Source organism: Erinaceus europaeus, chromosome 17 (assembly GCF_950295315.1).
Source record: "Erinaceus europaeus chromosome 17, mEriEur2.1, whole genome shotgun sequence".
NCBI lineage: Eukaryota > Metazoa > Chordata > Mammalia > Eulipotyphla > Erinaceidae > Erinaceus > Erinaceus europaeus.
The window spans coordinates 28,690,502-28,708,196 of NC_080178.1; the positions used below are offsets into that span (position 1 = coordinate 28,690,502).

At 40.0% G+C, this 17,695-nt stretch overlaps 1 protein-coding gene across 3 annotated transcripts in view; it reads right to left on the reverse strand.

The window, feature by feature from the left end:
• The window catches only part of HIPK3 (homeodomain interacting protein kinase 3), an 81,510-nt gene that overhangs the window by 44,777 nt on the left and 19,038 nt on the right, over positions 1–17,695 (reverse strand). For all 3 annotated transcript variants that reach the window (XM_060176629.1, XM_060176628.1, XM_007530092.3), the window contains exon 2: positions 13,349–14,444. In XM_060176629.1, coding sequence (XP_060032612.1) covers positions 13,349–14,442 — 1,094 coding nt within the window. In that variant the 5' untranslated portion in view covers positions 14,443–14,444. The remainder of the gene's footprint in view (positions 1–13,348; positions 14,445–17,695) is intronic.

Here is a 17,695-nt window from a genome sequence, read left to right on the forward strand (position 1 = left end):
TAAAAGAATATATTTAGCCTTAGAAATTTGGTCATACCGAAAATGGTACAAAAACTATGGATTAAGAAGCTACTTCAAGGAGAAAGCATAGACTTTCACACCTGAGGCACCAAAGGTTCTAGGTTCAAATACCAGTACCACTAGATGCGATGGCTTAGAATATGCTGCACGTGGGGGAGTCTGGTGGTAGTGCAGCAGGTTAGATGCAGGCAGCACAAAGCGCAAGGGCAGGTGTAAGGATCCCGGTTCGAGCCCCAGGGTCCCCACCTGCATGGGAGTCACTTCACAAGTGGTAAAGCAATTCTGTAGGTGTCTTTCTCTCCCTCCTCCCTGTCTTCCCCTCCTCTCTCCATTTTTTTCTGTCTTATCCAACAACAATGACATCAATAATAACTACAACAATAAAACAACAAGGGCAACAAAAAAGAATAAAGAATATACTGCACGGGAGTCGGGCAGTAGCACAGCGGGTTAAGCGTATGTGGCGCCAAGCATAAGGACCCGCTAAGGATCCCGGTTGGAACCCCCGGCTCCCCACTTGCAGGGGAGTCGCTTCACAGGCGGTGAAGCAGGTCTGCAGGTGTCTATCTTTCTCTCCTCCTCTCTGTCTTCCTCTCCTCTCTCCATTTCTCTCTGTCCTATCCAACAACAATGACATCAATAACAATAATAACTATAACGATAAAACAAGGGCAACAAAAAGGGAATAAATCAATAAATATCAAAAAAATTTTAAAGAATATACTGCACATAAAATGGTAAATGCTAAGCAACTGTGTGCTTTTCACAATGAAAAAAAATGTATGCATTAGAAATAAGTCTGAACACCAAACCAATCGTTAAAATACCAGTTGATAACACATGATAGTACAATTTATTTTTCTAATATTTAGAGAACAATATGTAAAAAGTATATGTATGTTCAGAGTAAAGTAGTAAAGAACGGAGTTAGCAAAGTATATAAATATGTTAACCGAGGTGGTGGAAATAAGGTGTTTATCTAAATTAACATACAAATCAACAAACAATACCAACTAACAAAATATCCACCTCCAGGGGTGGGGGTGTGTGTGAAGCAGAATAATTACATTATTACCAAAAAGTATCTCAAATCCATCTTTTTTACTTTCACTGTGACCACCCCTTCCTCTAATCTACTGTGTTTAATGCTTTCTTCCTAATGCTTTACTCTTGTTTTCATTCTGTTTTCCCTCCCCCTCCAAACAGCAGCCAGAGTGTAAAAAAAAAAAAACACACATTGTGGCTACCCTCCAACACAAGCCATATTAGTACTGTACTCAACTCCACCATGCCTAAGTCTCATTGGCAGGCTTTCAGATTCTTTATCTTTCCAAGCTCTTTCAAACATCTGAGCCTTCACACATGCTCTTTATCTAGGCTCTCGTTCCACCTACTCTGGGTGGTGAGCTCATCTTCAGCTCTTAGTTTAATGTATCATTTTCTTAAGAGTTTTCTCCTTATCTCAATTGCATGTTGATCTCTACAACTGATCAGAGCTACTAGGGAAAAAAAGAGCATCAGATAAATATTCCACACCAGTTATAACAATAAACTCAAAATAGATTTAGGGGGCTCAGTGTTGGCACACATGATTAAGTGCATGTTATCATACACAAGGACCTGAGTCTTTACTCCTCATCTGAAGAGGAAGCTTCGTGAGTACTGCAAGTGTCTATCTCTCTTCCTCCCTATCTTCCCTTCCCTTCCTCTCTCAATTTCTCTCTGTCCTATCAAAGAGGGAAAAAACTCAAAACAGACATAGAAAATAAAAATTTTAATATTTTAAATGGGGACCTGGTGGTGGCACACCTGACTGAGCACACATGTTACAATGTGTAAGGACCTGGGTTCAAGTTTCTGGTCCCCACCTGTAGGGAGAAAGCTTCACAAGTGGTGAAACAGATCTAGATACGAATATATATGATGGGATAAACAGTTAATTTTACTGATAGATTTTCTTCAAGATTGGGAACTACTCTCTGACCTACTCCAACTTTCTAGCCTTATTCTCAACTCTGACACCATCTTCCAAGACAATATTTTTTTCCAACTCAATGTTAGCTCTCATACTCAAGCAAAAACTATGATAGTCATAAGCCCCTAGGAACATACCTAAAATAGACTTTCTCACTTCTTTCCACTCTAAGATCTCTATTCTCATCTACTCTATTCCTACTTTTTGGTTCCTGTTCATTAATCATTTTGTCCTGCTTTATATTTCACTGCCTTTCAGCTACCAAGCTGCAGATACTATCATGATTCTATGCTGACTCCCCTGGGCAGATGACCTCACCAATGTATCCTGGAATCTCAACTCTCTAGAGCCCTACCCCACTAGGAAAAGACTGAAACAGGCTGGGGTTATGGATCAACCTACCAACACCCATGTCCAGTGGAGAAGCAATTATAGAAGGCAGGCCTTACACTTTCTGTACCCCAAAGAGAATTTTGGTTCATACTCCCAGTCAGGGAGATGATAGTGGAAAGATGACTAGAGGGCTCTAAACTCCAACTCCATCAGGACCCAGAGAGAGAAGAGGAAAAAAGTAAGAACATTCAGAAGTAGTAAAAAATGTAGCAGTGTGTTAGAAAGAAAGAGAAGATGGGACCATGGGGGGAAAAATAGGCAAATATAAATATAGACAGATAGTTGTAGAAATAATAGTTCACTCATATCTGCAACCTTAGGGTAACTGCTATAGCTTCCAATGGAGAAAATGGGGATACAGAACTCTCATGGTGGGAATGGTGCAAAATTATACCCATTATCTTATATTCTTATTTTACTTTTACCAGAGCACTGTTCAGTTCTGACTTACGGTGGTATGGGGGATTGAACCTGGGACTTTGGAGCCTCAGGCATGAGAGCCTATTTGTATAACCACTATGCTATCTACTTTTGCCCTTATAATTCTGCAAATCAATATTAAATCACTAGTAAAATTAAAATAATTTCAAAAAGAAAAGCATATATAACATACACAGAGTTGGGGAGATAGTATTAATAGTTATGCAAAAGATTTTTGTGTATAAAGTTCTGGGGTCTCAGGCTCAAGTCCCAAAACCACCATAAGCAGAGCTGAGCACTGCTCTGGTCTCTTGTCTCTATCATATACATATACGTATACATATACGTATATGTATATGATAGAGACAGAGAGAAATTGAGAGGGGAGGGAGAGATAGAAAGGAAAAGAGACACCTGTAGCCCTGCTCCACCACTTGTGAAGCTTTCCCCCTGCAGGTAGGGACCAGAGGCTTGATCCCAGGTCCTTGCACACCGTAATTTGCACACTTAACCAGATATGCCACTGCCTGGCCCCTAGTCTCTCTCTCCTCTCCCTTTATCTCTCATTAAAAATAAATAAGTAAAATAAAATATAACACAATTTTTAAAATGACACTTAAACTTGAGCTGTTTAACTTCCCTCACAAAAGAAATTTGCAAATTAAAACAACATAGATGTCCCATTTGAATGGCAACATTTCAAAAAAAACAACAACATAGTCTGTTGAAAGAGAAAAGCAGAAAAAAGTGTTCTGTTGGTTAAATAGGGACACTGCTGTTGGGAATGCAAACTGGTACAGAACTTAGCAGAACAGGAGTTGGCGACATTTAACAAAACTACATATGTCTTTTCACTAAATAATTCTACTTCTAGAAATTTACCTTGAGAATATACCTCCCAAAATATAAAACTACACATATGGATGAAGGTATTCGTGACTGTAAAATACTATATGAGTGGTTAGGAAAGTGGCTGAATAAACAACTAAGACAACCTAGATACATGAAATAAATAATATTTCAAACAAATCAGAACTCTTTAGGGAAATGGCCAGTAACAGAAGCAGGACAGTAAAAACATATACTACATTTCCATGAACTGTTCATAATATGCAGTTCAACTGAAATAGTACATTTTTGCTTGCTTAGAGTTGGTAGGATGGGAAAATTGGAGAAAGATGACTACAATGTTTGGGGGAGGGTTCTTATGGAGATTAGAAAAATGTTCTCAAATTGACTGGCGATGTCACACATCTGTGAACACAGTCAAAGCCATTGAATAGCACATTTTATTACTGCCACTGGGTTTTAACCCTTTTGCACCCCCCTCAAGATAAAAAGAGAGACACCGGGGGTCGGGGGGTGGCGCAGTGGGTTAAGTGCATGTGGCGCAAAGTGCAAGGACCGGCGTAAGGATCCTGGTTCCAGCCCCTGGCTCCCCACCTGCAGGGGAGTCGCTTCACAGGCGGTGAAGCAGGTCTGCAGGTGTCTTTCTCTCCCCCTCGTCTGTCCATTTTTCTCTGTCCTATCCAACAACGAACAACATCAACAATGGCAATAATAATAACCACAACGAGGCTACAACGAGGGCAACAAAAGGGGGGAAAAAATGGCCTCCAGGAGCAGTGGATTCATGGTGCAGGCACCGAGCCCAGCAATAACCCTGGAGGGGAAGAAAAAAAAAAAAAAAAAAAGAGACACACCACAGCATCAAAGCTCCCCACAATGTCCATGTGATATACTAGAAGCAGGAACCTGGGTCAGGTACAAATTGCAAAGCAGGTGCCCTTCCAGGTAAGCTATCCTGCCAGCCCTGAAATACACACTTTATATGTGTTGAATTTATGCTTTATCAATCACACATCGATAAAAGTACTTGTCTAAAGAACTTTTTTTTTCTCCTCCAGGGTTACCGCTGGGCTCGGTGCCTGCACCATGAATCCACCGCTCCTGGAGGCCATTTTTTCCCCTTTTTGTTGCCCTAGTTGTTGCAGCCTCGTTGCGGTTATCATTGCCATTGTTGACGTTGCTTTGTTGTTGGATAGGACAGAGAGAAATGGAGAGAGGAGGGGAAGACAGAGAGAGAGGGGAGAGAAAGATAGACACCTGCAGACCTGCTTCACCGCCCGTGAAGCGACTCCCCTGCAGGTGGGGATCCTTACGGTCCCTGCGCTTTGCGCCACGTGCGCTCAACCTACTGCGCCACCGCCCGACTCCCTAAAGAACTTTTTTTTTTAAGATTTTATTTATTTATGAGAAAGATAGGAGAGAGAAAGAACCAGACATCACTTTGGCACATGTGCTGCCGGGGATCGAACTCGGGACCTCATGCTTGAGAGTCCAAAGCTTTACCGCTGCACCACCTCCCGGACCACTTTTTTTAAAAAAATATTTTATTTATTTTATTTTTGAGAGAGATGCAGAGAGAGAGAGAGAGAGAGAGGGAGAGAGAGAAAACAAAACACGAGAGCACTGCTCAACTCTGGCTTATTTGGTGTGTGTGTGGGGGGGAGATGGGGGGGATTGAACCTGGGACTTTGGAGCCTCAGGCATGAGAGTCTGTTTGCATAATCATTATGCTACCTCCCACGCTCTAAAGAACTTTTGAGCTCTTCCCAAACTACTACTTTAAGGCTGAATAACATGGAGTAATCTAAGTCTGTTGCCATAACACACAGTACTAAAACAAACAAAAACCACTTTAAAACCTACTAAAAACGGCTACTTAGATAAGGGTAAGGGATCAAGAAGAAGTACCCTGCCTTTTAGAGTGTGAGGCCCTGGGTTCAGTTCCCATCACCACAACCACCACCACACAAGAGTTACTACTACACAAGACAAGGCAAATCAGTGGAGCAGTGCTTCCTTTCTATTTCACTCTCTCAAAAGAAAAACTAATTTTCAAAGAGGAAAGACTAGGCCAGGGAGTAGAACACACATGAGACCCCCAAGAATTAATTCTCTGGCACCACATTAAGTAAACAAAACTAGGACTGGGAGATAGCTCAGCAGGCTTTAAAAAAATACTTATTTTATGTTGAATGAGGTTCTGAATTCAATTCCTGACACCACAAGGGAGGATCATGGACAGCATCATGGGAACTCCATGACTGGTGGACTAGTGTTTTCTCTCTAGCCTCACCATTGCTCCCTATATATAAATAAGCATAAACTGACATATATATTTATTTATGGAAAAAAATTGGACACGGTTCACAGGAACAACGTCCAGGACTCATCCCCAACACCATATAAAATTTTAAAAAAGAAAAAAAAGGAAGGAAATATTGGTATAGGGGTGATATAGTGGCTGGAGCTCTGGACTTAAAGCATGAAGTCTCAAGTTCAATCCCCAGCACCAAATGTGCCAGAGTCATGCTCTGGGTGTGCGTGTGCGTGTGCGTGTTGTTAATAAATAATATAAATAAAAAGCAAAACTTAACTCACTTGAAAACCTTGCATTTGCCTAATAAAGATTCCTAAACAAAAACAAATACTGATGATGAAGAAAAGAAACTGACAGGAATTTCAACTGAATATTGAACTTTTTTTCCCCCTCCAGGGTTATTGCTGGGGCTCGCTGCCTGACCATGAATCCACTGCTCCTGGTGGATATTTTTTTCCTTGTGTTGCCCTTGTTGCTACTGTTATTGTTGTTCTTATTGCTGTCATTGTTGTAGGATAGGACAGAGAGAAATCGGAAGAGAAGACAGAGGGGGGAGAGATAGACACCTGCAGACCTACTTCACCGCTTGTGACGACCTCCCTCCCCCCACCCCCACAGGTGGGGAGCCAGGGGCTCTAACTCAGATCCTTGCACAAGTCCTTGCACTTTGTGTCATGTGAGCTTAATCTGCTGCGCTACCGCCAGACCCCCTGAACTTTTTTTTAAGTAAGACTGAGTTAGTTAGAAAGAACATTCTTTTAGACTAGTCAATCCTAACTCTACTCTGAAGGCCCATTCACGTACGATTGATCCCTGGTGCCTTTTCTGAGCCCTCAAGTAACAATTTTCCTGTAGGTTTCCACAGCAGCTGCATACACCTCTACCCTAGCACTTGTTAAACTCTTTTTCACGAATAAATGATGAAGTCATGTTTTAATTATCTCTCTGTTTGTAGTAACTACAACAGTGTCAGAATAGGAAATGGACTAAATTGCTAAGTGAATATAAACCTATGTGACTTACATATAAGCCTCAGTTTTCTATCTTTTTCTTTCCTTTTTTTTTCTTTGAGACTCAGAGTTCTACTTATTAAAGAGGAATCCCATTGTCTCATTAATTCACAGGGATGAGACATGAGAAGACAAAACGAAACACACATAAAAATACCTGAATGAAATGATGAGATAGACATATAATCTTCTGTATTTATAGCAAAACAGATTTTCAGGCCTAAGGCACCAAAGGTCACAAATTCAATCCCTCACACCATCATAAACCATAGCTAAGCAGAGCTCTGGTGGGGGGGAAGGGGTTGGACGACAATTAAAATTATTTTTTTATGGATCATACTACGTACCTTTATTTTTGTCTAAGGAATTTTGTTTTTGATATTTTAAGAGTCTAAACATGTAAATGGAGTAGAATTGTCCTAAATAAAAACTACTGTTTACAGCTACACTCTATTCTATTATATGCAAAATAGAAAGTAATTTTTATTTCAATAACAGTGCTTAACTACTCAGTGAAATAGCATATAATGCAACTACTGTGCAGGTTACTTTATGGCCCACTTTCTTATCTCTGTATTCTGAAATGACTCAGAACCACAGGCTAAAATTGTATAGTTAGGAAAAAAGGTGTTCATGACCTGAATATTACCACAACATCTCGTAAAGACAGCATTTTCTACAGCTAAATCCTTTTATGAATTCAAGAGTCCTATGTGTTCTTGACTGAAACCATACTCAAGTGGCTGAATTTAGAACATGCTGACCTTGAGCAAATCAATGCCCTTAGCAGGTACTTCTGGCTTATATCACTGCAAGAGCTAGACAGCCTCACCATCTATAGCAGTCAACAATTTCTGGCCACTGGCCACTGTCTATTTCAAGATATCTCAGGGGTCTGGGAAAAAAAAAAAAGAAGATATCTCTACTACATTTCTGTATTTAACAGTTCAAAGAAACAGAGTAATACATGAACAATTTACCTTAGAATCTGAGGTATGGGGCCAGGTGGTAGCGTACCTAGTTGAGTGCACATGTTACAGTCAGCAAGGGCCTGGGTTCGAGCCCCTGGTCCCCACCTGCAGGGGGAAAGCTTCACAAGTGGTGAAGCAGTGCTGCAGGTGTCTCTCTGTCTCCTCTGTCTCCCCTTCCTCTCAACTTCTGTCTGTCTCTATCAAATAAATAAAGATTTAAAAAAAATTTTTTTCAAGAATTTTAGGTATATGAACTCTTACTATGATCAGCTAAAAAAAAAATTAGGTCTCCTGATTTCATTTTTTAAATAAAAAGCATTTTTTAATAAAAGGGTGAGAAATCAAATATAAGGCACTTTGCTTACTTACTGCCTAAATATATTCATAAGTAACTTAGTTATAAATTAAGCCAAAATTAACAGTTTCAAATGTAAACTAAATACTGAAAATAATATAATTACCTACTAATTTTATGCAAAGCTACACTATGTGCTAAGAATGTCTAATTAACTACTGAACTACTTTTTTTTTTTAACAAAAAAAAAAAAAAAAACCTGAAAATTTACTAACTCTTCTAACTCCTGGATCTGACACACAGCCCATTTATTTTTTATACAGGCAACACTAAGAAAAATGATACCACTAATCCTTGCTTACAAATAAGAACCTTATTCTTTTTCCTCTAAATGCAAAACCTATAATTTAGCAAAGTAATTGTATAGCTTCTGAAATTCAGGTAAATTATATGTAAAAACAGATCAGATACTGCTAATTTGCTTAGCAATTACTCAGTGTTTATTTTCATTCCCAAGGTACTATTTGTGCAAAGGTCTAGTGCCAGAAACATAAATTATTTAGCACTATATATTACTAAAGAACTTCCTTTACTTACTTACAACATTTAATAAACAGTTCATCCCAAAAATAAAAGGCAAAGCTTTAATCCAAAAGATTTAAATATTAAAAAAAAAGTCTAAATATCACGGAGTGAAATTTCATATGTAGAATAATGCAGGACCCAAATAAAATGAAGTCATTACTAACAAGTGAACTAAATATAGTACCTAAGTAGCTGGAACCAGAGGGGTTATATAATATGTGAGCTAATTCCTAAGAACTCTTAAGACAAAATCCATAGGGTACAGAAAGAGGGAAAACCAGAAACAAAAAACATTATCTTCATGCTGCTAAATAAGATTTTCAAATAAATTTCCTGATGGTGGGGAGGGAGGAATCCACCACCACTTTATGCCAGCACCAAGTGGTACACTGGTTTTCAATCTCTCTCCCTATTTGCTGTCATTTTTCTCTCTCATAACAAATAAATAAGTCTGTAAATAAAACAAAATAAAAATTACTAGCCAAAACTATAGTATCTTTTAAAACATCTAACAGTGGGGGGCTGGGTGGTAGCGAAGCACAAGGACCAGCATAAAGATTCCAGTTTGAGCCCCCAGCTCCCCACCTGCAGGGGGATCACCTCACAAGCAGTGAAGCAGGTCTGCAGGTGTCTATCTTTCTCTCCCCCTCTATGTCTCCCCTCCCTTCTCAATTTCTCTCTGTCCTATCCAACAACAACATCAATGGCAGCAGTAACAATAAGGGCAACAACAAGGGCAACAAAATGGAAAAAATGGCCTCCAAGAGCAATGGGTTATTGGTGCAGGCACTGAGTCCCAGTGATAAGCCTGGAGGCAAAAAAAGAAAAATATAAGTTATTAAAATGGCAGCAATGGTGGTCCGGGAGGGGGTACAGTGGATAAAGCACTGGACTCTCAAGCATGAGGTCTTGATTTCAATCCCCGGCAGCATATGTACCAGAGTGATGTATGGTTCTTTCTCTATCCTTCTATCTTCCTCATAAATAAGTATATACTTAAAGAAAAAAATGGGGAGTCAGGCGGTAGCGCAGTGGGTTATGTGCAGGTGGCGCAAAGCGCAAGGACTGGCATAAGGATCCTGGTTTGAGCCCCCGGCTCCCCACCTGCAGGGGAGTCGCTTCACAGGCGGTGAAGCAGGTCTACAGGTATCTATCTTTCTCTCCCCCTCTCTGTCTTCCCCTCCTCCCTCCATTTCTCTCTGTGCTATCCAACAACAATGACAACAACAATAATAATAACTACAATAAAAACAGCATGGGCAACAAAAGGAAATAAATATTAAAAAAAAGTAAAAGAAAAAAATGGCAGCAATGAAAGTAAGTTTGAATCTTCAAATAATTAATCAGAACAACTTTTGAGCATACATGGATTTTTTATTATTATTATTAAAGAAATAGGAGAAGAGAAAGAGAACCAGAGCATGTACCAGAGAGAACTCTGGTACATGTGCTGGCAGGGATTGAACTCCGGACTTCATGCCTGAGAGTCCACTGCTTTGCTTTATCCACTGCACTACCTCCCAGACCAGAGCATACAATTTTTTAAGCTGTTCTGTTACATGTGATTATGTTTTAGTAAACTATTAAATAAAAAGACCTATGCAAAAATTAGCACAGACTCTTTTTCAACATGTAAAGACTTGTCTGATCATTAGTTACCTAGCATTCTTTTTTTTTCTTTTTATATTAATTTTATTATTCCCTTTTGTTGCCCTTGTTGTTGTTGTAGTTATTGTTGTCGTTGTTGGATAGGACAGAGAGAAATGGAGAGAGGGAGGGGAAGACAGAGAGGAGGAGAGAAAGATAGACACCTGCAGACCTGCTTCACCGCCTGTGAAGCGACTCCCCTGCAGATGGGGAGCCGGGGTTCGAACCGGGATCCTTATGCCGGTCCTTGTGCTTTGCGCCACGTGCGCTTAGCCCGCTGCACTACAGCCCGACTCCCGTTACCTAGCATTCTTGTGGGTCTTCTATTGACAATAAAAACCACGGGTTCGGGCCAGGTGGTGGTACACCTGGTGGAGGGTACCCATTACAGTGTGCCAGGAACTGGGTTCAAGCCCCTGGTCCCTACCTTCAGGGGCAAAGTTCCACAAGTGGTGAAGAACTGCTGCAGGTGGGTATCCCTCTTTCTTCCTCTCTCCCCTCCTCAAATTTTGTGTTCCTATCCAAAATAAATAAATCTAAAAAATATATTTCTTTCTTTCTTTCTTTTTTAAGATTTTATTTATTTATGAGGAAGATAAAAGGAGAGAGAAGAACCAGACATCAACTCTGGCACATGTTCTTCCATGGACTGAACTTGGGACCTCATGCTCGAGAGTCAAAAGCTTTACCACTGTGCCACCTCCCGGATCACTTCTCTTTCTTTCGTACTACGTGTGCTTAACCCAGCGCGCCAAAGCCCAGCACCCCTTTCTTCTTCCTCTTTCTTTTTAATCTTTATTAATTGGATAGAGACAGCCAGAAATCAAGAGGGAAGGGGGAGAGGAAGACAGAGAGACACTTGGAGCCCTGCTTCACCACTCGCAAAGCTTTTCCCTTGCAGGTGGGGACTGAAGCTTGAACCCAGGTCCTTGTGCACTGTGACATGTGTGTTCAACGAGGTGTGTTCAACCAGGCCCAAAGAAAAGATGTAAAAAGAAAAGTGATTAAAAATTAAGCAACAGGGAGCCCAGCGGTAGCGCAATGGGTTAAGCACACAGGCAAGAACCAGGCATAAGGATCCAGATTTGAGCCCCCGGTTCCCCACCTGCAGGGGAGTCACTTCACAGTGAAGTAGGTCTGCAGGTGTCTATCTTTCTCTCCCCCTCTGTCTTCCCCTCCTCTCTCCATTTCTCTCTGTCCTAGCAACAACAATAATAATGACAACAACAATAAAAAAAAAAAAGCAAGGGCAACAAAGGGAAAATAAATAAATATAAAAATTTGAAAAAAAAACCAAGGGCAATAAAAAGGAATGAATAATAAATTTTTTTTAAAAAAAATTAAATACTGACCAGGCAGTGGTGCACCTACACTGTGGAAGGACCTGATTTCCAGCCCCCAGTTCCCACTTCATGAGTGGTTAAGTAAGTTCTCTCCCTCTTCTCTCACAATTTCTTTGTCTCTATCCAAATTAAATAAATAAATAAACAAAATAACTAGTGTTAGGGTAACCGCATAATGGCTCTGCAAACAACTTTCAAGCCTGAAGCTGTGAGGCCCCAGGTTCAAAATCCCCAGCAACACCACAAGCAAAAGCTGAGCAGTGCTTTTACCAGCATAAAAGTAGTACTAGTAGCAATAGTAGTAGTAAATAAGTAAATAATAATAAATAGTAGTAAATAAGAAGCAATAATAATAATAATGAATAATAATAAGTAGTAAATAATAAATGAATAAATAATAACCTGCTGCGCTATCACCAGGTCCCCTTCAGTGAAGATTTCTATACCGCTTGGCATATATTATGCATATATATTTTTTTACCTTATTTTTTTTATATTTATTTATTCCCTTTTGTTGCCCTTGTTTTATTGTAGTAATTGATGTCATCGTTGTTGGATAGAACAGAGAGAAATAGAGAGAGGAGAGGAAGACAGAGAGGGGGAGAGAAAGAGAGACACCTGCAACCTGCTTCACCGCTTGTGAAGTGACCCCCCTGCAGGTGAGGTATGCATATATTTTTTAAAATCTTAAATAAAAACCTCAAACTAAAATTATCTGGGTTTCTTTCTTCCTTCCTCTCTCTCCCTCTCCCTCTCCGCCCCCCCCCCCCCCAATCTCTCTCTCCTTGCCAGGACTTCATTGCTTCAAATAGAGAAGAGACAAAGGAAAACACGCCATAGCACCAAAGCTTCTTCCAGTGCGGTGGAGTGCCACGGTCAAACCTGGCATGACAAAGCATGCATTAGCGATGTGAACAATGTTGTTGGCCCATCAATCTCTTTATCTGAAGTAGCCTTTTTCCCAACAAACACACAACAAAATTATTTCATTTAGCTAAAAAAAAAAAAAAAAAATTCACTAAAATACTAAAAAGTGATTGTCAGGAGTCAGGTGGTAGTGCAGTGGGTTAAGCACAGGTGGCGCAAAGCGCAAAGATCCTGGTTCGAGCCTCCGGCTCCCCACCTGCATGGGAGTTGCGGTGAAGCAGATCTGCAGGTGTCTATCTTTCTCTCCCCGTCATCCCCTCCTCTCTCCATTTCTCTCTGTCCTATCCAACAACAATGACATCAATAACAACAATAATAATAACTACAACAGTGGTCCAGGAGGTGGCGCAGTGGATAAAGCATTGATTCTCAAGCATGAGGTCCTGAGTTCAGTCCCTGGGCAGCACATGTACCAGAGTGATGTCTGGTTCTTTCTCTCTCTCTCTCTCTCTCTCTCTCTCTCTCTCCTCCTACCTTTCTCATAAATAAATAAATAAATCTTTTTAAAATAATAATAATAATAGCTGTAACAATAAAACAACAAGGGCAACAAAAGGGAATAAATTTTTTTTTTAAAAAAGTGGTTGTCACCTACCTGTAGTACCGAGATTGTAGATATGTTGAACACACTGTCTTTGATACATGACTAGCTGACCCAAAGTCTATGACTTTCACCCTGTATGGCTGCCGAACAGGATCCACCAACATGATATTTTCTGGCTTGAGGTCAGCATGAATCAAACCAAGACTTTTCAGTTTTTTCAGTGCAGTGGCCACTTGTTGAAGAATGGGTCGGATTACTTTTAGTGGCAGGGGACTGAATTTGTTTTGTTTCAAAAAGTCATATAAATTTTGTTCCAGCATCTCAAAGACTAAGCAAGTATGGTTCCGGTGCTGAAAGCATTCATAAGCCCGTACAAAGTTATATTCATCCGCATTTTCAGTACTGAGCCTGGCTAGTATGCTCACTTCTATTTGACCTTGGCGTGCATAAGAAGGGTGATTCTTCAAAATTTTGATCGCTACGATTTCATTTGTCCCTCTTTTCCAGCACTTGACAACTTGGCCAAAAGTGCCTCGACCCAGAAAGTCAAGGACTTCATAAGTATTCTTCATGGAGCACAAGACTTCATGCTGTACTAACTGATAGTCACCTTCTCCGGTGGTACAATTCTGTTTTGTTCCTGTGGTAGCTGTCACAACTGTCACTGGATTTCCCATGTTGGTTTGCAACATTGCAGGAAGTATAGACAATTCATCAACAATCTGCATCGCGCTGCTATGATTATCCAACTCCTCACTCTTGCGCTTCAATCCACATCGCTGGGAGCCTTCTAGGAAATTTAGCCTGTGTCGCCACGCCCCAATCTGAGGTGCCTCTACTGGAGCTTGCTGCGTCTGAGCGGCTATGACTTTTGTAGCACCTGCAGTGTTTTTTAAAACAACAGCACTTTGCAATGAAATGTTTTGTCCTCGAGGTCTGTTAAATGGTATCTTTGTCTGAAAAGCACTACCCTTTATGGGAGGACGAGAATTTCCAATGTTTCTACCATTCACATAGGTCCTTGGATAGTTTCTTTCCTGGAAAACACAACTGCTTGGCTCTACTTTGAGTTTCTTCACACTACAAAAGGCACTTGACTGAGTTTGATAAACATATGGTGGATAGACCAAGACTTGTGAGGCCATACCTGCCAAAAGAAAGAGAAAAGGAAATATTAGTGTTTTTAAATTAATTTTAAATCACATGAAGAAAACATTTAAGGATCAATCATAATTTGTAAAAAATAATTCCATTAAGATTATATTCTCTCTTGTGGTCCAGACTGTGACACTGTGGACTCTCAGGTCTGGAGTTCAATATCCGACAGCACATGTACCTGAGTGATGTCTGGTTATTTCTCTCTCCTCATTCTCCTTATTCAATAATAAACAAAATCTTTTAAAAATCTTGTTTATGACTTTTTAAAAAAGATTAATTTCTCTTGGAAAAAATAAGTTAGAGAGTCTAGGTATAAACCAGAAAGCAAACAATTAATACAACTAAATACCAAACAGATGATAGAAAAGCAATTTAGTAGTATCTACCAAAATTAAAAGTAGATATGTTCTTAGCTTAGAACCAGGTTAATTCAAATAAATATTGGAAATAACTTAAATATCCATTCAAAAGGCACCAGTTAAATATAATCTTGATTCACAGGCCAAATATGGTGTTAAAGAGGAGTACAATCCATTATGCTCTGATTCCCAAGATGACACCATTATATGAAAAAAGAAATATTCAGAAAAACATGTGTTTACAATAATCAGCACATATGTCCAACTGGGGTCAACTATGTAAAGTTCAGGAAAAAAATCTGCCTTTCTATGATCAATTTCAATCATTGTGTCCTATGGGATCAAGTTAAAAAAATGAGGACTTTTGAAATGAAATACAGATCGGATCGGAATATCACATATTATGCACACCACTCCAAACCAAGTTATAATAGACCGAAAGAATTCTAAATTACCAATTAACTTGATCACTGAGACTCCCTGCCATAAACAGCCTTCCCCCTCTCCTATTACTCATCAGATAAATTCATGACTAAATACAAGTATCTTATATTTGGTGTTTATAAACACCAAATTTGGTGTTGAGTATTCCTATAACCTACTGAACTCTGTGGAGTCCAAAACACTAGTGCAGCACAATATTACTTCCTGTTATTTTCAAAGAATGGCAGCAAGGAACAACAAAAAGAAATAGGTACAAGAGGTGGAGCAGTGGACAAGAGTCGGGCTCTAAAACATGAGGTTGTAAGTTCCATGCCCAGCATCCCAAGTGCCAGAGTGATGTTCTGCTTTCCTCTCTCATTAATAAGTAAAGGAGGGAGTCGGAAGGTAAACACATCGGGTTAAGTGCAGGTGGCACAGGGGGCACAAAGCACAAAACCGGCATAAGGATCCCAGTTCGAGCCCTAGGCTCCCCACCTGCAGGGGGTTCGTTCACAGGCGGTGAAGCAGGTCTGCAGGTGTCTATCTTTCTCTCCCCCTCTGTCTTCCCCTCCTCTCTCCATTTCTCTCTGTTCTATCCAACAACAACGACATCAATAACAACAGTAACTACAACAACAATAAAATACAAGGGCAATAAAAGGGAATAAATATATTTTTTAAAATAAGTATATAAACTGTAAAAAGGGGGGGGAAATAGATGCTTTTTAGAAAGATGAAAGAATACGGGAGTTGGGCGGTAATGCAGCGGGTTAGGCGCACATGGCAGGAAGCCCAAGGACCCGCCTAAGGATCCGAGTTTGAGCCAGATCTCCCCACCTGCAGGGGGGTTGCTTCAGAGGCGCTGAAACAGATCTGCAGGTGTCTATCTTCCTCTCCCCCTCTCTGTCTTCCCCTCCTCTCTCCATTTCTGTCTTCCCCTCCTCTCTCCATTTCTCTCTGTCCTATCCAATAATGACGACATCAATAACAACAATAATACCTACAACAATAAAACAGGGGTAACAAAAGGGAATAAATATTTTTTGAAAAGATGAAAGAATATCTAATTTGATACAGTGAAAGATTCTAGAATAAATCATTTTCATTTGTGATTCAAAACTATGTGTACTTCTTTCCTCCAGGGGCCTGTTCATGGGTAATTCTACTGCTCTGGGGCTGATTATTTTATTTGTTTAGTTTCAGATAGAGGGAGAGATATCTCTTTAGTGCTCTACCATCCATGGAGCTTCCCCTACTGCAGTGATGCTCCATGTAGTAGGAGTTCAAACCTAGAACCTCAAGCATGATCAAGTATACATATTACCAGGTAAGTTATACTCCAGGAGGCTAAAGGAAGATAGTGTAATGGTTACGCAAAAAGACTCACAAGTCTGAAACTCCAAAGTCCCAAGTTCAAGCCCCTGCACTACCTTAAGCCAGAGCTAAGCAGTGCTCTGGGGAGGAAAAAAGAAAATGGAGTGACGCACCTGGTTGAGCGCACATGTTACAATGCACAAGGTCCTGGGTTTGAGCCCCCAGGCCCCACCTGCATGGGGAAAGCTTTTCGAGTGGTGAAGCAGTGTTACAGGTATCTCTCTGCCTCTCTCCATCTCTACCACCCCCTTCCCTCTTGATTTCTAGCTGTCTCTATCCAATAAAGACAATAATAAAAATTTAAAAAAAGCAAACTGAGGCTCCAAAGTTGAGGCTCCAGCTTGCATAAAGTTTTTTAAAAAAATAATCAAGTCGGCTTAACCAAAACTTAGTCACATCTCCATTTTTTACATTAACTACAAGAATGGACTAAACAGATTAAATGCTTCAGTCTTTTGGTATGGTTACTCATTTCACCCTCCCCCATTCTATGAAAGTGAGCATCATCACTGCTGAATTTATATATATATATATATATATATACACATACATACATACATATTATTACCAATGCAGTGCTCAGCTTTTCCACTGTAGTGGTGCTGGGGTCTGAACCTTGGATCTTTCATGCCTCAACCATGAAAATTTGTTATTTTTGCATAACCACTGTGCTACTTGCCAGCCCCACTGCTTTATTTTTAGGAATTTCTTTTATTTATTCTTTTTTTTTTTTTTTTTTTACCAGAGCACTGCTCAGCTCTGGCTTATGGTGGTGTGGGGGATTGAACCTGAGACAAAGATTAGGAATTTATTTTATTTATTTATTTTTCCCACTGCTTTATTTTTAACTGTTAGGTCTCCAGTTAGTGATTTCCAAAAATTTTTAAAGATTTATTTTCACAAGAGAGAAAAACAGATTAGAGTACTACTCAGCTCTGACAAATGGCAATGCTGGGGATCAAACCTGTGACCTCTGGACTCTTGTGTGTGCAAGCTTGGTATACTAGCAAGCACTGTGCTATCTCCTCAGCTCTGATATTCCAAATTCTTTTTTTAATATCCTATTTATTTATTTATGAGAAAC